The sequence below is a fragment of the Anguilla rostrata genome, chromosome 4 (assembly GCF_018555375.3).
Source record: "Anguilla rostrata isolate EN2019 chromosome 4, ASM1855537v3, whole genome shotgun sequence".
Taxonomy (NCBI): domain Eukaryota; kingdom Metazoa; phylum Chordata; class Actinopteri; order Anguilliformes; family Anguillidae; genus Anguilla; species Anguilla rostrata.
This window is the reverse complement of record NC_057936.1, coordinates 38613359-38634452: the sequence shown is the minus strand read 5'-3', so window position 1 is coordinate 38634452 and position 21094 is coordinate 38613359. Positions and strand designations below refer to the sequence as shown.

Here is a 21094-nt window from a genome sequence, read left to right as displayed (position 1 = left end):
TTGTCTTGTCAAATTTACTGGCAAGGCCCAGTTTTGACAGTATTTCTCCAGCGGGTCCAGATGCTTCTGTAGCCCCTGTGCTGTGGATGACAGCAGCACCAGGTCTTCTGCATTGAGCAGGAATTCAAATTCCGCATTGTTTAGTGAAACCAGGAGCTGTAGATTTTTCCAGTAACACCGCTAACTAATTAATTTAAATACTGAACAAGTTTGGGCTCAAACTGTAGCCGTGCCTCACCCCATGTTCTTGAGTGAAATATTCAGTTCATTTTTTTGCCAATTTTTATTGAACTTACTTTGCATATATATTGATTCGATGTCTATATATATATTGTTCCTCTCGGTTTCTCTCTCATTCTGTCTATCTCTTTTTCTCTGTCTCTCTCAGGACTCTCCCTCCTCCGTTCCTCTCTCTCTCTTTCTCTCTCTCTCAGGACTCTCCCTCCTCCATTCCTCTCTCTCTCTCTCTCTCTCAGGACTCTCCCTCCTCCATTCCTCTCTGTCTCTCTCTCTCTCTTTCTCTCAGGACTCTCCTTATTCCATTCCTTATCCATCCCAGGGGCCCCATGTCTGAACATTCCAAGTTTGTTCATGTTTTTGTGTATGTGTGTTGGTCTTTGAGGTGTGAGAAGTCAGCCAAGGGCCTTGCCTCAGTCTGTCAGTCTTTGTGACTTGCCCGACTTCCCTAGAATGTAAACCAGAGCCAGACTCGTGAGGACCTTTTCGCCTACAGGGCTGGAGAGACTGCGCTGTCACACTATGTTCACTAATGGCACCATCACACAGTTACCCAGCATCAAAATAAAAGAACCTCAGTGACACAGGGGTAACTTAGGGACGGTCTACTGAAGGCCTTCATAGTTGCTGCTGCTGTGTTGGTCTGTGAGCATTCCTGTTGAAGCCTGCTTCATAGGTTTAAAAATACCACCCCCCAAGCACTCGGCTTATCTGGCTTTGATCTGGTCATTGATTTAAGAGGGGCTTAATGGGGCTAATGCTAGCCTGTGCCAAGCGAATGCATCACACGTTTTCTTGTTGTGCCAGCCATGTTTCTCTCAGGTTATCTCTCCCTCCTTTGATACAAAGACGTGTTCCCCCAAAATCTCCACTCCTTCTCTGTATGCCCACCACTTTGTACAGTATCTCTGAAACGCAAGCGTGGAGCAGTCTGCGTAGGAGCAGTTTCCGTTCACGAGGCAACTTAGAGTTTCATATCCATATAGACTCATTTCGTCTGTTGTGTGGCGATGATCTAAGTTTGACTGTCAAAGCAGAAATTAATATTTGGAAATATTTCTAATATTTAATGTGTCACTTTAGTAGAAAGTGGCCACAAATGCTGACATCAAAATGAAGAGTGTTAAATATTAGTGTGGAAAAAATGTTTGTGTTAAAAATGCATTTGTGTGTGTGTGAGTGGCACAGTTTAAAATTATATGATTGGAGTCTGAAGTTCCCCTGCTGGTATGGAATGGGTGGGGGTCCTGAAACTGAGCAGACTCAAATACTGTTGGTAATATAATTAAAATAGATTTTCCAATGAAGTATTTGGAGTGTTTGGTATTGACACTGCACAAGTCGTACACATAATTTGAGCTAACTAAGTTACGGCATGTTAAAAACATTGTTTACTTTTCATTAGTGCATTCATTTGATGAGTATGTTTCACATAGCCTATGCCTAATGTAATAACCCAATTTACCATAGACTTCCATTGCCACTGGCTTACAGGCAGCATTTAGAGGAGCTGTCCATTGTTCTGAATCTGACCGGTGTCCATATTCTCCTACTGTGTTGGCTACAGCCCATGATTTTACCTTACATCTTACAGCAAACCGGTTTGAGAGGAAGAAGGGGTGGGACACATACGTGGACATACTACATTTTCCTTGTGAAACATGACATTTTGGCCATCGGTTCAGTTTTTGTAAGATCATTTTTGATCTGTTTCATGTTTGCTATAGTTTTTGGCTATGCGTAGTCTCTGTTGTCTGAGAATAATTATTTTGTGAACTTAAAAACTGGTCTCGGAGTCAAGTTATTTTGCAGAGATTAATTTTAGTTTGGTGTACAAATAATGGTACTAGAATAATAATTGCTAAAATAGAAGCAATTGCGCCACAGACATGTTTGGATAAATGACCAGTCTACGGCCCTGTTCAGTATGTCTGAACAGGGCCGCAATATGTCTACTACCTCAGTTTATAGAATTGGATCATTTTAAATTAATTATTTTTTTATAAACTCTAATTTTTACACAAGTAGGTTTACATATTTGTCAGTACTTCTGCACTGAAATGAATGTAGATAACACAATTTAAATATGCATGACCCAGACGGTGCACTGTAAGTCTACGGTCCTGGTAGTTCAATTCCAATGCTTATTTGGAGTGCCAGGGGTGCCATATTTCTTTCTGGTACTTGTGACAGTTTAACAGGCACGTTGCCTTTTTTTTTTCTCTCCCAAATTCTTCCTTTAATGTCTGTGTTTTCACACTGGACTGATGTGACTGGCAAAGTGACAGAAGACAACAACACCAGTATTTTGACCTACATGAGTGTTGGTTGCGTTGAGGCCTCACTTCTGAAATGTGACTTTCACTTGATTCTCCTTTGCCTGGAACTGTCAGCTGTGTCTAATGAGCGGGTGAAGAGAGGAAGAGCTTGTTGTCATGGTAATCCCTTTCCTGGATATGTGGCGTATCGTACTGCTCTCTCTACCTCAGTGGAGAGGGGGTGGAGGATGAAGAGGAGAAAGTCTTTTTTAAGACCGTGTTCTAAGTTTGGCAGTTTGGAGTCATATATTTTTTTTAATTGAGGAACCAAAAATGAATTAATAAATACAACAAAAATGGACTTCTGGTGCGATTTCTGCTGCAGTTATAAGATAGTGGAATCTGTGTGAATTTTTCTAAGCTGTCAAATGGCTTTCAAATTTTACCATGTTGCACATGTTTTGTAAGTGCATGTATACGTGGGACGTAAAGTATATTCATATCCTTATTAAACAGAGATGGTCAGAGGCAATACATATGCAGTATGCCACTATAAAATCAGTGTTTTTGCACAAAGAAATTGAAATGTAGAATTACTGACACCGTGCACGCTTATATATTTTCCCAAAGCTTCTCTGTACAGTGTTGTCATTTGTATTCGTTCATTCGTGTAATTATTTGCAGTCTCTAAGATTACTCTCATGCTCCATCCACTAAAAAAAGTTTAGGTTAGGTTTTCTGTTTGAGGCAAACTTTTTGTTGTCTCTTTTCATGCCATAATTGCATTATGTGACCACTTGTAACATGGGATCATGAACCTCATGCAAGAGGGTGAATCTCCAAGTACTTATGTTAATGAGACCAGCATGGAACACCAGGTTGACCAATAATTTCCATTGTTTATTTTTGTTGCTAATCTGTTTGTTGCAGTTTGACTGAGCCATGTCATGCTAGAGTTCCTGTATTCCGTTTGAAGGGAAAAACACATTATTATTTGAACAATCCGTTGTGCATATTTTGCTGAAAAGTTGGGTTCATGGTGCGATGGAGAATACTGTTGGTCCTCAAGTGTCAGAAGTGTGGAGTGGGCATTATTATATTTAATTGTTGGCTCTCAAACCTGTAGGCCTTTTGAAAATAAAACCAATAAAATGAAATCCTTAGAATACATTAAAATTGGCTTTTGTAATAATGAAATACAGTCTGATGCAAAACCTGGATTGGGAGCTAGAATGGTTGGTGTGCATCCCGATAGCTAAGGATGCATTGTCTCAACTTTCGGTTTTTCTTTCCATTTGTTCCAAAGACCCTGGAAGTGTGGACAACGGCGATGCACCGCAGGGGGGCAGTGGTTTTAACACAGCTTCTGCCAGTGAGGAACGGAGAGATACCCTGTCAGGTATGGCGGACTCCAGAACCAGAAAACAGCCATTGCTCGGAAAAACTTAAGCCACTCAAACAGTAACGGATTATAAAAACAGATGGGGAGGAGGGAAGGTGACCTTTGGGATTGGTGCATGTAATAGATCAATGCACACTTACGTTTGCAGATAAAAGCCAGGTAGAACACCTACTATTTCTGTTTGAGTGGCAAAGAACTTCCCTATTACAATGGCCAGTCTGTCTCTCTCTTGTATTCTCTCTCTCTCTCTGGCCCCACTCACCCGCTCTGTGCCTTCTTTAAGTAACAGAAGATAAAATTTAGAGTGGGTGTTTGTTATATTTTTGATGTGGTTTTTTGGGGCCATTTTTCCGCTTGTTAAATATGAATGTCTTGTACTGTGCCCCCCCCCCCCACCCTTGTCTTTGTAGCCCTGGATCCAGCACAGGAAATCCAAGTGACCGTCACGGTGACCGAGCGTCCGGCATCACCCCAGCTGGTGCCGGGTTCAGTGGACGAGCTTGGGCAGTCTGCTCAGGGTACACCAGCAGTCCTCGTGGCCGGGGTGATGGAGGTGGCAGACAGCGTCGGAGCGACGAAAGAGTCGGCAGACATCCCTGTCGAAGAGGCGGGGTCCAAGCTGATGGCGGCCAGCCCCGGAGAGGTGTTCTCGCCAACCAAAGAAAGCACCCAAGAGCCAATGGCAAACCTGGAGGGGTCCATGGAGGTGTCTCTCTCATTGGAGAAAGGGGAGGAGTTTAGCAGGACGGGCCTGGAGGGGGAGGGGGAGGGTGAGGGGGAGGGGCAACAGGTTGGGGTTCTGCAGGAAGGAGGACAGCCGGGGTTTGTTGGTACCAGTGCCCAAGTAGAGATGGAAACCACGCCCCCAGCAGAGATGGACACCACGCCCCTGGTTGAGATGGACTCCACCTCCCAGCTAGAGATGGACTCCACCTCGCAGGTGGAGATGGACACCACCTCGCAGGTGGAGATGGACTCCACCTCCCAGCTAGAGATGGACTCCACCTCGCAGGTGGAGATGGACTCCACCTCCCAGCTAGAGATGGACTCCACCTCGCAGGTGGAGATGGACACCACCTCCGCAAGCGAGCACAGCTTGTGTGAACTCGGCTCGCCGACAGGGGATGACGGGGAGCCGATGCGGACCCCCGAAACTTCATCCGGGGGTTCAGCCGGGCCCGGCCAATCGCCCCTTTCAGTCGGTTCCTCACCCAAGGAGGCAGCCCCAACGCCGCCCACCCTGGCAACCGCCTTCATTCCAGTGACGCCAAAGATCGGCATGGGAAAGCCAGCCATCTCCAAGAGGAAGTTCTCTCCGGGGAGGCCCAGGGTTAAGCAGGTAGGCCTCTGGCCATCAGGCACTTTGAGCTTGGAGACGTTCCCAGCTCAGTGTTTGCCATCTCACAGAGCCTCTTGGTGTGACAGCACTCTTTTTTTTTGTTTAAAAAAAAAAAGAATTGTTTTCATGCCGAGCGCATTTTAATTAATTTGGAAAGATTCCGGCTTGGTTGCACTGTGGAACCCAAGAGCGGGTAGGCCGGTTCTGGTGCCAGGGGTTTGATGGGGGCAGCACTGGTGGACTGGGAGACTGGGTGGGTGGGGATCAAGTTTGTCTTCGAGGTGTTTAGTTTGGATGAGCGTTCGCCTAGCTGTGAGAAACGAGAATCAGAATTCCCCCACTGCAAGCTTGCAAAGAGAACATCCCCCCCACCTCCCCCACCCTTCATGTATTTAAGATGTGCCTCTTAACAACATTCAGATAATTTGGGAACACACAGGAAAGCCAGACTCTCAGGAAATTGAATTGTTTTCCCTCATTGCACATTTAAGATGCCCAGATGTCCAGCTTCCCCGATGTCCTAACATTTCTTTAGAAAATGTCAAATGTTCCTGTAGTTGCAAGTAGAGATTTTCATGCTCCTTTTTATTGCTTTGACTGTAGAAAGTGGAATTCTGCAGACATCAGTTGTTTTTCTTGTTTGGGGGGGGGGGGGGTGTTATGTTATGTGAGTGTGCCTATGTCGCAAGTTGCTTTCTAATGGTTTTATGCTGCTCTTTAATGTGGGTGTTGGGCAAGTTAAAGGGCGATGAACATTCTGTTGCCACAGAAAGGGTAAAAAGGTGGGTTCTGGTGCCAGGCTGGGCACCCCTGTCCTTAGAGAGGACAGGGAACAGACATGTGTCCTTCTCTGATTTCACCCAGCCGTTGTGCCAGAATGGCTCCAGCGGGGCCTACTGACCCCGACACTCAGGGCACACTATGTGCTTCACTCTTCAGCACTGCTCAGATCATTTTGATCCAGGTTTTAGCCCTTCTTCTCAGTACGTATCCGGATTACATGCCACCTGATAGGTGCATGCTGTTAGCCCTCTGTCAAAGAAAGGTGTTGTGAGATTGATGTTTTTATGATTGGTGTAAATTATGGGGTTTTTGTTGATAATGTTCACCGTAATTAGAAATATAGATTCATATTCAGCTTGATTGAGATATTAAATTGCTGTTGCAGGTGATATAGCAATTAATGAAAGAATTAGTTACACTCAGTTGGGGCCACTGACTAGTCAATACATTTTTGGACATGGACTGAGAGTTTCTGAATAGACCACTTTCATTTCTTTGTATCACAAATATGGCCTCTGACCATGCATTTATTAAGGACTTAAAACCAGCGACTCTTAAATTCGAGGTCAGATCAGCGTTTAATCAACGGCTCATTCAGTCAAACCCAATTAATCTGAAGGAGTTTAAGGACCATCCAGGATGCGTGATGTGCTCCCAGGGCTCCAGCTTCACTGGGCTTGGTACTGCATGCTTTCCTGTTTGTTAACAGCCCGTTTCCTGGACTGAAGTAACGGCAAGCAGGTCACATGATTTCAAGAGAGGCCGTTGGTGAAGTCCCATTTCCCACTGTCAGTCTTTTGGGTCATAAGAGGATAGAAAGGCTTTACTTGTTTGCAGATGTTCAATATTGTTCATATGCAAATAAGATGTGGAGGGTATTACAGATATGCCTAGTCAGTTTTTTTGCTGAGTATTAAGCTCCAAACTGGTTCAAAACCAATATCCGTATGAAAGCTGGCTGGATGGGCAACAGCGCAAGTCTGAGGTTGTTTCATGTGACTGGCGCTATACTTTGTCATGCATCAGGGTGCTAGAAAAAATGTCTTTCTGTTTCTGGATTGGGCTTTCTATGCTTTCTTGAATTGGTATACAGTCTTGAGTTTGTTGTGTCTGAGGGCTTGGTTATGGTGCTTCTGAGGTCTTGTGTATGGTGTGTCTAAGGTCTTAGGTATGGTGTTTCTGAGGTTTTTGTTATGGTGTGTCTGAGGTCTTCTTTATGGTGTGTCAGTGGTCTTGGTCAGTTTAACCCGTGGATGCATTCATTAGCTTGTGGCAGAGGTGACATATTCTACCCAATGGCAGTGTTCCATCAAGACATCGTAGCAAACCATTTGGGCGTGTCCCTCTCAGCATTTCACTTTAAATGTTTTTCCGCCCTTTTAAATTGTGCCGTGATTCGGCTTGGTTTCACCAACCTGACCCACCGTACTCTTAACTTAACGCCTGAGCCACTCGCTCACACGCATGAAGATCTGCTGACCGTCGACTTAGCCATTCTCATTTACATTCTTTCCTGTTTCTCTTCTCAACAACTACTCCCCCCCCTCTCACTGATTAAATGTTTGTCTCATGTTCTTGTGTTTTCCTCCCCTTTTACTCTAAACTGTCCTGCGCTCACGGGCATGTTTTGCAACACTTTTCATTAAATGCACGACATTAAAAATGTATGTTTGGGACAAATGTACACATGAGCAAATGGGAGGAGAGGGAAAATCAAACCATGTTGTATATTGCTTATGGTGTGAAGACACAGCCTCCTGATTCTTGCCTCCCAGTAATTGCTCCTCTGTGTCCAATTACATGGTCTAGCTGAGATTAGCTTATCAAGCGGGCCATATGACCCATGTCAGTTTGAAGCTCCGTGTACCTTTTATACCAGTGTGCTGTCATGGAGACATAATTATCCTTGTTTTATCGATGTGTCATTAAGCCTTGCCCTTGCTCTTGTAACTGGCCTGAAGATCCATGAATTGTAATGAGATCCACACACACACACACAATTATTATATCTGAATATATACCAGTAAAATAAAAATAAAATTTTCATATATGCCAGAAATATTTAATCACATTTCTTATTAGGATGCATTTGTCATAAACTTTTTTTTATTCAGATCAGATCATTTTCCGCCTATGGGCTTATTTATTTATTTATGTATTCATTTATTTATTTCCATTTTTTGCTGACTTTCTATTTGTTACAGTGTCATTTTATTGTTATTTTTGTCGCCCTTCTCTCATCCGCTGCACTGTAGGGAGCATGGAGTGACCGTAGTGCTGTGAGTTCACCCTCTTGGTCCCCCGACCACTCAGACGGGTGGGAGACGCCCAAGAACAGGCAGCCATTGACCCCGCCCCTCTGGACCGTTAAAGTGGTAATTGATTTGCACCAAGTACAGCTCCCCCCCCTCCTTCTCCACCCCCCTCCCGCACCAGTAGGAGGGCCAAAGGGGCATCATCTGTCAATCTTGTCTCCCCAAAGCCAGATGTTCAGGGAGCATGCCACATATCTCTTTGGTTATGGGATTCGTTCCCGCCAGGACTGGGCTGTCCCTGGGTGGTAGTGTTCTGGTCTTGCCGAGGATCCCGTAGTCTGAACCGGAAATTTGCACGCCACCATATTGGAAGGTTCAGTTGTGGCCTGACCCACAGGAACTGCAACATTGTTATGCGGCCATGCGAGAGACCGTTACCTGCGAGGAAACGATTTAAATGAGTTTGAGATCCGTTGCTTGCCCTGTTATACAGAAGGTGCTGCAGCATCTATCAGATCAAAAAGATTCTGCAGTCTGTTCTGATAGTAAAAACCCCAGACACCCCAGTTGCTCATTTGGGCCAAAATGATCTTTGCGATATCTTTTGGAAACAACCTTTTGGTGTGAAATGAAATGAAAGCTCTGCCCTTTGTGTGAACCCGTGCATCAATCGCAAAGCTCAGCATCTCAACAGTGAGAATAATCACGCTGTCTGATGAGGCCATTCTGTGAGGTTTTCCCCCTCTAAGCTTGTGGTCTGCATGCGCTTGAAAGGCCTGCTTCGCTCCTCAGTTTTGCCTCCCCCCCCCCCCCTTCCAGTTTTTCAACTGTTACTAACTACAAGCTACTTGCAAATGAGTCACTGCCAGCGATGACTAAAGAAGGTGTGTTTGGGGGGGGGGGTGTTTTAGTTCTGATACACAGCAGAATTGTTCTGTACATATTAGACACCATCCCAAGATTTTAGCAGCACAAGACTGACCTTAGCGGCGGAACAGCCGTGGACTTTGCTGAAGCTGACATCATTGCCTTTGTTAATTACGGCTGCCGTAATTGGCCTGCGTTCGGTTGTGTTTGGGGAGCAGAAGGGTCTGACCTTATATATTCTAGCTCTTATTTCAATAAAAGGTAGAGGCTGATCCAGGATAACCTATCTATGATCCTTACCACTGTCATTATATAAAAAGGGGGAGACTGACCTGTTTAATGTCCTGTTCGCCACATCTACATCAATTCATCTTTTAATCTTTCTAAGAGTACGTTTTTTGTAATGTTTTTTTCTTCAAAATTTTGTCAGTGTTCTAGAACTCAATTTCTTTCAGTTACCAACAGTGATCGTTACATCAGCATTAGACTGTTCATTTAAGAGCATTCTAATCCCATATTTGTGGATTTTATAGCTGTAAGGGTTAAAAACAGACTGAATAATATATTTCCTTTCCTTCTTCCCTTTCCTTTCACCTTTGCAAAGCCAAAGGGGATGTAAAGGAAGGTGGTAATTGAGGTGTGTACATTGAAGGGAGAATACTTTTTTACAAGATTGTGATCTTGCAGGAATCTCATTACCAAGCAATCTATAAATGCAAGTGTTCCTATTTGGCATTTTTTTTTCCCAGTGATTGCACAGCTTTGCAGAAAAAGTTGAAACAACCCTGAAATACAAATTAAAATAAGATGAAATACATGGCTGCTGGGTGACTCATTTGGTCAAGACACTACACTACAGTGCATGGATGAGCCTTGGGTCGAATCCACGTCGTGTTGGTGCCGACCAACTGGTAACCTCACAATGCGATGCATATACTCCTGCTGGCTCAGGAGAGTGAGGACTTCTCATGGTTTTCCAAAACACACATCTTTTCACACCATAGCCACAAGCCGCACATGCACAGAGCGAGGCCTGAGGAGACCTAATCATACGTGTGTGCAGAGGGCAATCGGGCACTCAGATGGCCAGTAGGAGTCACTTGAGCAATGAACACTGCTATCCCCACCAGCTAAATCCCTCACGTATTTCCCTTGGGTGATGCAGAGTTGAGTGTGCACTGCACCTGTGTGGCTGCCGGCCACAGTCAGCACTGGCGTGGGCCTGATTCCATCTGAGACCGTGGTGCTCACTCATGCACTTTTACCAAGTGAGCTGCCAGCGGCTCATATATTATCATTATGTGTGCAGGATATCAGTCCCGACTGGTGTATTTGACTTGGCGCAAATAAATTACTTCCTCCAGAACCTCAAACCTTGAGTCTTCACAGTAATTGAAATGGTTTCTGACAAGGAAAAAAAAGATGTCTTCCTTGAGAGAATTATGCCTTTATTGCTTTGGTATATGATACATTAAGCCACCTCCCCACCTTATCTTCAGAAAATGCACTAGTACTTTGTCCTGAGTATAACAGAGGTATCAAATATGCTTAGATTTCAGAAATCAGAAAGTAAGTAGGTCATGTGTACGAAAACTGTTTGAGTAAACTGGGCCTTCAGTAGGACTGATGAGGGCTGACTTTGCTTTCTGTTGGAGATGCGTATCACCGACATCTGTAAACATGTCAGGGAGGGTCTGTGCTTTAGGGTATTTGAGAAGTGCCTGGTGAACGTTTAATCTGGGTGGGACTTTGCTATAATTAAGACATATGTCCCTTAGGCAGTCATTGAGCTGGGTGGGGAGGGTTCTAGAAAGGATGTAGAGATTACCCTCCAAATCCCTGACCTCCACCCCTCCCCTCCCCACCCCAAACTCCCCAACTATTTTCCATACCTGCTCTTTTTTACATCCTCTGTGGATGGTGTTTCCAATTCAGCTCGACCAATGAGACGCCTTCTCTTTTTCCAGGGTCGAGGATCGGCCTTTCCCGGACGGAGGCGGCCCAGGGGGGCCAGTCTCTCGGGGAGAGGAGGGAGGGGGCGCTCAAAGCTGAAGGGCGAAATCTGCCCCGCCGTCACTCCGGGGGTAGGTGTGGTCACACGTCGCCTCTGGCTGTGAGATCTAAACACGCCGCGCACCGCTGCATAAATCATACCGTCTCGTGATAGCGTCCCAGTCAGACCCAACTGCCTGCCGTGGTGCGCGTGATAATGTGACGCAGTAATGAAGAAGCTAGGCTTGTACACTGCAGGTGGTAGACTGGAAGCGGTAGAGAATGTTACCTGGGTCTGCATTGACTCGGTGGATGTTTGGATGTGTGAATAGATGACTTAGAAAGGAATGCAAGCCATTCCCCTGGAAGGTTCCTTTCCTTAGCAAATAAGCAATCCAATGTTTTGCTGACTAACACTTGCTTTTTCCATTTCAGAGGCCAGGAATTCAATTTCTTGTTCAACTGTAAAACAATATGGCCGGCACAGATCAGTGTTTATAGACCGTTGGGTTATGATAATGTATGTTTGTATGGGCGGTAGTTAACCTGATATATATCAGTATAGTTCATCTGCCTTCTGGGACCCCAAGGATTAGCTGTACGTGAGGTTCTGCTCCATGCCGTGAGATTTGGGGAAATGCCGTTCCTGTGGGGCGGAGTGGGGTGGACTCTCTGTGTTATGAGAAACTGGGAAAACTTGCGCAGGAAGCCTCACCCCCTGGGCTGGCCCCTCACCAATGCGGTTTGTTTTTGTTTTTTTTGTTTGTTTAACAATGTTTAGCCGGGCTTGGCGGAGACGTTCGCGGTGAAAGAGGAGGAGGAGAATGCCATGCACAACACCGTGGTCCTGTTTTCCAGCTCCGACAGCTTCACCCTCAGACAGGTGGGTGGCTCCGCCCTGCAGGCGATTGGCGCAGTTGGCCGCGTTGCCAGGGGTGGGAGGGCTTCATCCGTTCGCATTGAATGGCCTCCTCGGGTCACCCGCGGTACGCCTGCGCCGGCTGCGGTGTTCGGGGCTCAGGCTCGCCTGCGCTCTCCCAAACCTGCGGAGTACGCTGCAGTGACTGGCCCGGCTTGTGAAAGCTGCGCTTTGACATTCCGAACCAGCGGGTCAGTTTCGAGCGCGAAGGAGCCCTTCCTTAGCACAGTTACAGCCCGCGCCCCTTCAGGGGTCGCGACCTCCTCCCGTCTCCGCTGGCCCTGTGAGGAGTGCGGTAAATCCCAGCATGCCGTGAGGCTTTTAAGCCTCGCCGTGTTGGAGGCATTAGTCACGTGACCTTCTGAACCGCCTCCTTATTTCTGCCCTGTGTGAATACGAGGACTGCGCGCCCCTGCTTTTCTGCCTGACGCCACTGACCTTGTGTGTCCCGCTTGTGTCCCAGGACATGTGCGTGGTCTGCGGGAGTTTCGGGCAGGGCGCGGAGGGTAGGCTGTTGGCCTGCTCCCAGTGTGGACAGTGCTACCACCCCTTCTGCGTCAACATAAAGGTGAGTGTGTCCCGCGTCCCCTTTCACTCCACAACAACGCAGTGGGGAAGAGGCTGTGCAAATGTTTAAAATAGAGGTTTAAATGTCAGTCTGGATTAGAGCACCTGTTACTTTTACATTAAAATGCTTTTAATGTGATATGCATGTGAGTTGATACAGAAATTCTAACTGCAGATACAGAAGGCAATTGCCCCAATACGGATTTTACTTCTTCCATCTGATGTTGTATAATTGTTCCAAAACCTTTATTATGTTAATCCTGCTTTTCCCCTTTAATTTAATGTGCTGTGTCATGTCATGGCATTGAGGCCTGTGTTAACTCTTATTGTGGGTTTTATCTGATGTGCGAAACGTAAGCGGATTTACAGGCGTACCGTGACCACGCTGTATCTCGCTGAAGCTGAGCCAAAGCGCTACATGCGATCCTTATTGTTCGCCCCGGGCCTATTACCGTTAACCAATGCTAAGAGGCCTCGTTGAGCGGCCCTGGGGTTTGTGGGAAGACTTTTTTTGAAGCGCGTTTACAGGTAGCTTTTTTTTTTTGGAAGGCCAGGCTGAAAGAAGGAACTGTTCCCGTGTGATTGGTTGCCGAGCGATAGTGCATCCCCGGGTGGAACGCAGCTGGCCCTTGCCGCACGGCATAATCTTTTTATGATTCCCGGCCGTCTGTGTGGCGTCATGCTTTCCCGACCCACGGAAAGTATTTTGGGGGACAATCTAAACATTGTCATTCAGATTTAAGAAAGGGTTTGTGGTGTGTGAGAGCTTGGTTGGTTTTAAACGAATTTGAGGTTTCAGCGTACAGCCTGAAATCATGACGGGATGCCAAGTTCGAACCGGCTTAGTGAAAAAGCTCATGGAAAAATCTTACTTCCCCTGTCTCCCCCCATTCTCTCAGAATGCCCCCCCCCCCGCAAGTCAGGACTTCACTCTCCGCTCGGCACCCGAAAAGAGCTCATTTGCCTGCAATCGCTCGAGCCAATCAGAACCGTCGGTGCTAATTGACGGCAAATAGCGCAGTTAATTTTTAAGACGTTTTAATGCGCGGTGATGGAGGCTAATGGATGTGGAAGATTGTGTTCCGCTGGAGATGACTTACTCCTGCGAGCTCATAAAAGGCTAATTGGAGCTCGGCAGTCAGCGCTTTTCGGGCGGCGCGGCGTAGCGATCGTTAGCGATAGGTTTGACATCCCTCAGCCTCCGTGTCTTTATGGCGCTGCTCACTGTGTCTTCGGCTGTTGTTAAATGCTGCGGTATTTGGGTTATTAAAAACAGCGTTATTTAGGAACTTGTAATGAAATTGCTGATGTGCTGACTTTGGAGCTCGGCTTTTTAGGGCGCTTTCCTTGCTTAATTTTTTTCAGTTTTGGAATGTTTTTTTTTTAAATTCTAAGAACACCATTGCTTTCAATTTCCAGCGTGTGATTGTTACATCAGACGTGCGTTCGTGCCAAACTAAGTTTGCGGCGAACGGTTAATGTCGAACGATTTTAAATGAACATTCCATTTAGTTTGCCACCAACGCATTTTTTATAAAGACGGATGCGACTAAACGGACGGTCATTTTTTGCAGTGGCTTCCACGATATTAGGGGACTTCACTGATAGTGGTCCTGACATGCCAGATATTATAGGAGTAAACTCCGTACTGTCGTGTCGTGCAGCTAATGAAGAGGTCTGCAGAACTGAGCGATATGCCGAGGAAGTCATCCCTCAATGTGATGAGTTTCGGGATGAAACAGGCAACCTTTGATCGTTCGATGTCTTTCCTGTCAGCAGTCATTCTTGTTCGCGGAGCACTACCTTTTCATACTGTTAGGGAACATTAGCTAATGTTCGTGGCGACCATAAAAAAGTTTGATTGGGTATGAATATGTTCGCGAACGTTTGCTAACGCTCGCCGTCTTGAACGCACGTCAACGGTAGAACGTTCAGTTAATAACAAATTTCTAATCTTTCACCTTAAATGAGAAGTGGTTTCACAGGAGATTTGGGCTTGTGGTCACAAGCCACTTTGAAAGTTTTGGTGGAAATGAAAGTTGAAGGCTTACGTAGTTCCAAACCAAACACACCGCTGTAGGCCCTACGTTTCATGGAAAATGATGCTGCAATTTGTCGACGTACCTCGTGGGCTTTGTCTCAGCAGCTTGAGGGATCATGTCATCATTTGTTTCCATTGTGACTGAAGGCAAGGCAACTTTTGTGTAAATTGCGTTGTACTGCATTGACCCCCAACCTTTGACCTTTGACCCAGATCACCAAGGTGGTGCTGAGCAGAGGCTGGCGCTGCCTGGAGTGCACGGTGTGCGAGGCGTGCGGCCAGGCCACTGACCCGGGACGACTGCTCCTGTGCGACGACTGTGACATCAGCTACCACACTTACTGCCTGGACCCGCCCCTGCAGACCGTCCCCAAGGGTGGCTGGAAGTGCAAATGGTGTGACCCCACCCTCTCTCCCCGTCCATGGTCCTGAGTTGACCCTATCCCTGTCTCATCACTCGTCTTTTAGCCCTGAGGTTGGGGTGCGGTACCATTTCCTGCCCCTGCTGTTCTCGCAAATCCAACGCCCCCCCCCCCCCCCCGCAACAGACGCTTTATTTATTTAACTGTGTATCTGTTTTTGTGTGTGTGTGTGTGGGAGAGATGTCTGATATAATCTCAGATTAAATAAAGCTCCTGTTTCTGTGGGATGTGTCAATGGGGAAAGTGTGAATGAAAAGCCGGTGCTGTTGAAATGGTGCCCTCTTTTGTTATAACTCAGGCTAACTCAGCATGACCAGAGCAGGAGCATCGGAGGGCCTTTGGGCTAGCAGGGGTCTTATAGTGTGTGTCTGAGTTTGTGTGTGTACACGCAGGATTGTCTGTAAGCATATGTCTGTGTCCAGACTGTCTGTACACGTCTCTCTGCATATGTGCGCGTATACGAATTCAAGTGTGTGCATGCGTGTGTGTGTGTGTGTGCGTGCGTGCGTGCGTGCGCGTGTGTGCGTGTGTGTGTGTGCGTGCGGGTGTGTTCCTCCACGTGCTTGTATGTTCCTGCCCACATGTGTTTAATTGATCTGGTCCCTCTGCAGGTGTGTGTCCTGCACTAACTGTGGTGCCACCACGCCTGGCCTGCGCTGCGAGTGGCAGAATAATTACACACAGTGTGCCCCCTGCGCCAGCCTGGCCGCCTGCCCGGTCTGCCTCCGCAACTACCAGGAGGACGAGCTCATCGTGCAGTGCCGGCAGTGTGACAGGTAGGCGTGGCTCCACCGAGTCCTGGCCCCGCCCCTCACCGTACTGCAGAGAGCGATGTCAGCGACGCTCTATTTCAGATACGTGTTGAATTGCGCAACAGTTCGAAACCCTCTGCTTTTTGACTGTAATTTTTCCCCGACCCCTTCCCTAATCCTTCTGATTCCAATTCTGCAGTTCTCTATCTGCCATGTATGCACTGGAGTGTGATGTGGTTTATGGTGGACTGGTAACCATAGTACCCTTAAGTGGATGCGATAATGGCCCACTGTTGTGAATTTCAGTCAAGATCTGATCTACATCCATATTTCCCCTTGCGTGTGTGTGCCTGTGCGTGCGTGCGTGTGTGTGTGTGTGTGTGCGCGTGTGCGTGTGTATATGCGTGTCCCCCAGGTGGATCCATGCCTCCTGCCAAAACCTGAACACGGACGAAGAGGTGGAAAACGCGGCTGACAATGCCTTTGACTGTACTATGTGTCGCACCCACACCACCCCTTCACAGGGTAAGACTGGAGGCCATGTTTAAGGCTTGAACTTTTTATTCTGCATGGGTACAAATGTGTTTTACTCTTTTGGACTTTACTTAAGTGGGTATGTCCATATAGTATTTGCCTATTAATCTTTACTTAAACTAAAAATTGAAATGCCAATAAAGTCATAAGAACATTTTAAATAAATGAGACATTCTTCAAAAGTCATCGATTATTTTCATGTAAAAGTTTGAAGTGTAGATCACCTACGCCTTTCGTTTTTTGCTCTGGATAACTGTTGCTGTCGGTAATCCAAAGAGAGTGATTCAGCCATGCAGTAGGCGATCATCATTACACAGGGGACAATTGAGGAAGAGCAGAGACTCCACCCTTCCATTGGAAGTGCTGTGTACTCGTTTACCTCAGTGTAGAGTGCACGTAAAACTGGGACGGTGCTTAACAAACTGAATGTGCGACCGGAACGCTGGGAGGCGGGGTGGGTGAGGGGCTACTGCACTGCTGTTATACCCTTGCGTGAAGGTGTAACGCTAAAGCTAGCAAGCTAGCTCAGTGGCCTCAGTAAATATCCAGCAGTGTAAATGGATTGTATGTCAAATATATGCGGTGTAAGTTGTCCCTGGGTAAAATGATTTTAAAAGCATATAAATAATGCTGTGGTGCTTTTATGAAGCTTTTCTCCAACTTGAGTAATGTAATCTGTGTGAAACTGACAGTAGATGCAGCCATAATCTCTGCGAAACTGACGGAGGGACATTACTTGTCGTCATAAATGTGGAATTGGTTTCTGGAAAAGCAAAAACGTGTTCATTAACGGACTGCTGAAAACTTGGGCTCGCTTTAATGGAAAGAAACAAACCTAATGTTGTTTCTGTGATTTCAATTTGGAGGAAGAACCAGCAGCCCTTTGCTATCTTAATAGAAACCCTCTTAAGGGATTTTATGCTTCGAAGTGGGGGTGGATGAGGTTTTATTTAATTCTGCATACGTACAAATATGAGGATGGCTTTAAGGTGGTGGTTCACTGAAAGAACAGTTCCTGTTACTATAGAGACTCAGTAAGCGTACTGTAACACAGTGTTTTCATAATCCCAGTTATGGCAGCAACAACGGCGCCAGAAACCGACAGCAACGACCCACCAATCACAGCACAGATTGTGACAAAAGCAAAAGAGCCAGGTAATTCCATGTTCTAGTTCGTATATAATGATGCACAGCTCTTTCGGACATTTTACCAATTTAATGCTAGTAACCTCTGTTAGCGTATTCAGTATTTTACCATTCCTCTCGCATGTAGTTCTGGGCAAACTCACTCTTGCCTGTACTGTGTTCTAAATTGCCTTGGATCTTCACTATTCACTTCCTAACTGATTTTCACAGTGTGTAAAATATCCACAGCTGTCTGCTGCAAATCTGATCCGAGCGCTTAGTTTTTGCAGTCTTTTTTTTACCATCTGAACATCTTAATGTTGATAGGAACAGTGATGAGATTATTTATATCTCTGGTTTTTAAACCATTGTCAAGAATTATGAATAGTTACTGTGTCCACTGTTCATGTTTCAATGCATGGTTTGCTGCTTCTCGCTCCTTCTGTTTGTGATTTCAAACCATTTCTGGTCTTTGGACACAGGATTACTTTAGAGTTATGACTTGTAACAAGTCCCAGTGAACCACACAGGCACAGAGGTGTAGGATGCACACGGTTTATTTCATGCATGGACCACAATACTGTCACCGTTGTCGTTTTTGTCCGCGTCCGTGACCGTTACCGTGTGCATCTGTTCTCTCCGGTCTCTCCAGGCAGCACATATAAAGGTTAGCACTAATCACGTAACTGCCCACAGCTGTGACTGCCGGCTGGCTAAACCACTCCCCCATCTCTCCGCCTGCAGCCGGCATCACAACCACGCTGCCCCCTCACATGACTTTAAGCACTCTGCTGATGTGACTGGTTGAATAAAGATGAATGGTTCATCGTGCATTTCGATCTATCGGTTAACAATTGCAACCGGACAAAGACTTTTGTAACTGGAACGTGCGTGATTTTTCCTTTGGATGTTAAATTCATTCCCACCCCTGCCCCCTCCTCCCGCCCCCCCTCCCCAGCTCCAGAGCAGCAGAGGACGTACACTCAGGATGGGGTGTGTCTGACGGCGCTGGGGCTGTCCCAGCTGCAGGGCCTTGCGGCCGCGGCGTCCAAACGCAAGCGACCGAAGCCCAAACTCAAGCTGAAGATAATCAACCAGAACAGCGTGGCCGTGCTGCAGACCCCGCCCGACCCCCAGGCGGAGCTCTCCCGCGATGAGGACCCGGAGGACGGCAGAGGTGCCGCCACCCTCCCCCTCCCCGTCCCTTCCCCTGGCTCCCTCGTCCCCTTTCTTACCTCCCCCATCTCCGCATACAACCTCCACCACGCCCTACCCCAACCCCAAACAGCCTATCTCTCTGAACCCCATCGGAGATACCAGCACACGCACAATCCCCCCCCAGAACTGATCCTTTTGCTCTGAAATTGCATAGAAATGCACAAATGCTTGATGGTGGGCGGAGGGGGCAGCTGTATCTGCTGAGCAACATCTTTAGCCTCCATTTCCCTCTTCTGAACACCCAGTTCCATAAATATACGTTTCGCGCTGCAGAACGTTCTGTGGTAATGGCGCTAATGAGACAGGTGAGGAATATCTGCGGTCCCGACTGGTCCTCAGGAGCTCCTATGTGTGTCCGCTTCCTGCACGCGCCTACTTATTTTTTCCCGCCTTCCTGTAAATTTGGAGTTCCCACTTAAATCCACTGGCTCGTCTCGTCTGCGAAACGGTCTCCTTAAATTCTAGTGAGGGCAGAATTGTTTTCACTCGACGGCCACCTGCTGAGCTGTGCAGTTGCTTGTTGGCTCGGGTGGGCGCATAATAAGTCCCTCTCTCCCGTGGTAATGCTACAGGGAATCGTGCTGGGAGCCACTGGGAGATCCCACTGCCTTGGTAGGGCCAGAAACCCAGTGGTTAGTCATGCACAGATTTATGCAGCGCTGTGTGTGTAATTCTGATCGGGAAAGGCTCAGTTGCGTTGATGTGCGTGATTTGCAGACGAAGGTGCGCAGCATTAAGGCTTTGCACGTGAGCGTGAGGCAGGCGTGTAAATTAACTGCCCAAACTCCACACCTGCCATTATTGCGTTTTTAAGTAAGGCCAACCTCAGCATTCGGTCTGCGCCAAGAGGTGCAGCGAGGCACTTTTAAGTACTCATCTTTTCCATTTTTAATTGTCTCTCCGCTGCAAGGCTCTGGTAATGCAGGCTTTTAAAGATGCTTTTCCCCTCACCAAATGGACGACGGCACTCAGTTTCTCGTATTAAACTGACATCGGAAGCGAGGGGCGGGGTTAGCTGCCTCGATCACTCACGCGGCCTTCCACTCTCGGTTGCAGACGGGGACATTTTAGACTGCGAGGGGAAGTCGGAGTCCAGCCCTGAACGAGAGCCTGCGGATGAGGACTGCAAGGGGGCGGAGGGCGCGGACGGGGCCAAGAAGAGGAAGAGGAAGCCATACCGCCCGGGTAAGGGAGAGGCTGATTGGAAAAGACAGCTCCGCTGGGCTGTGAAATAGCAGTGGGGCGCGCTCCACATTTCAAACGCGTCCCACATTCCCCTGCTCTTTAAAGCCCTCGTACTGATAGTTCCAGAATTTTCTCTTTTTTTAAATCCTTTTTTTCTTTGTTATAATTTTGCAGGTTCCCCTTACTAGGTCTTGTGTGTCGCAGTGTGCTGGCAGGACCTTGGTTTCCGGTCTTTAGGATTTTGCTTTCAGTCTTATTGTCGTGGAGTGAGAAATTGATGCGAATGAAATCGGCTCCCGTAATTGAAACTGTATTCCGGCAGTGAGATTGTGATGGATGCTCATTTCTTGTAGAGTTTAAGGCCTGGATACATGTTCTCAATTTTAACATGTGATGATATTGGTGACACATCCTTTGCTGAAACTCTTCATCTACAGTTTTCACGTAGACACGTTTGGCACTATCACATAATGGGAAAACGAACATTGCATTATCTGTGGAATCAATCGTAAATCCGAGTTTTGTATATAGCTGTTTTGGCAGTTGAGGCTTTGTGTTTATTGACATCCTGTCAGCATTTTCAAAGGGAAGTCTAGTCTCTGCAAGTATGATTAAATGCTAAGTCCCGGAAATGGCCTTACTGTACAGAAAGGCCAATTAGTCAGACTTGCCAGTCGTTTAATCATTGTAATAAGAAAGTCATTAAAGCTATGAAGAATGCAAAGGAGGCAAGCGTGGGATTGAGGAAATCCAGCTGCTGGCTTTGTTATGAAGTACCTCCCTGCAGGCTGGAAAAGGCCTCTCCTGCAGATAGAGACCCTGAGATGACCCTCCTGATTTAGGCATAGTGTGGTGATCTTTTGAATTGGACCCAGTGAGGTGATCCTCTCCTGATCTGGGTGTTATACGTTGACCAATCTCTGATTTGGGCATTGTGCAGTTGCCCTCACCTGATTTCAGCATTGTGCTGTTGACCAATCTCTGATTTGGGCATTGTGCAGTTGCCCTCACCTGATTTCAGCATTGTGCTGTTTCCCTCACAAATTTTAGCGTAGTACTGTGACTCTTTTCTAATTTGGACACTGTGCGGTGGCCCTCTCCTGAATTGGGAATAGTCCTGTGACCTTTTCCTGATTTGGGGATAGTGTGGAGTCCCTCTCCTGATTTGGGGATAGTGTGGAGTCCCTCTCCTGACTTG

The 21094-nt window shown here is 46.8% G+C and overlaps 1 protein-coding gene across 1 annotated transcript in view; it reads left to right on the top strand.

Annotated features, from left to right (window-relative positions):
* Positions 1-21094, top strand: part of kmt2ca (lysine (K)-specific methyltransferase 2Ca) — a 149859-nt gene that overhangs the window by 81171 nt on the left and 47594 nt on the right. Inside the window, exons 14-25 of the mRNA XM_064334063.1 lie at positions 3802-3894; positions 4308-5236; positions 8275-8394; positions 11109-11225; positions 11915-12016; positions 12516-12620; positions 14874-15055; positions 15694-15858; positions 16250-16359; positions 17440-17523; positions 18452-18670; positions 19768-19896. Coding sequence (XP_064190133.1) covers positions 3802-3894; positions 4308-5236; positions 8275-8394; positions 11109-11225; positions 11915-12016; positions 12516-12620; positions 14874-15055; positions 15694-15858; positions 16250-16359; positions 17440-17523; positions 18452-18670; positions 19768-19896 — 2355 coding nt within the window. The remainder of the gene's footprint in view (positions 1-3801; positions 3895-4307; positions 5237-8274; positions 8395-11108; positions 11226-11914; positions 12017-12515; positions 12621-14873; positions 15056-15693; positions 15859-16249; positions 16360-17439; positions 17524-18451; positions 18671-19767; positions 19897-21094) is intronic.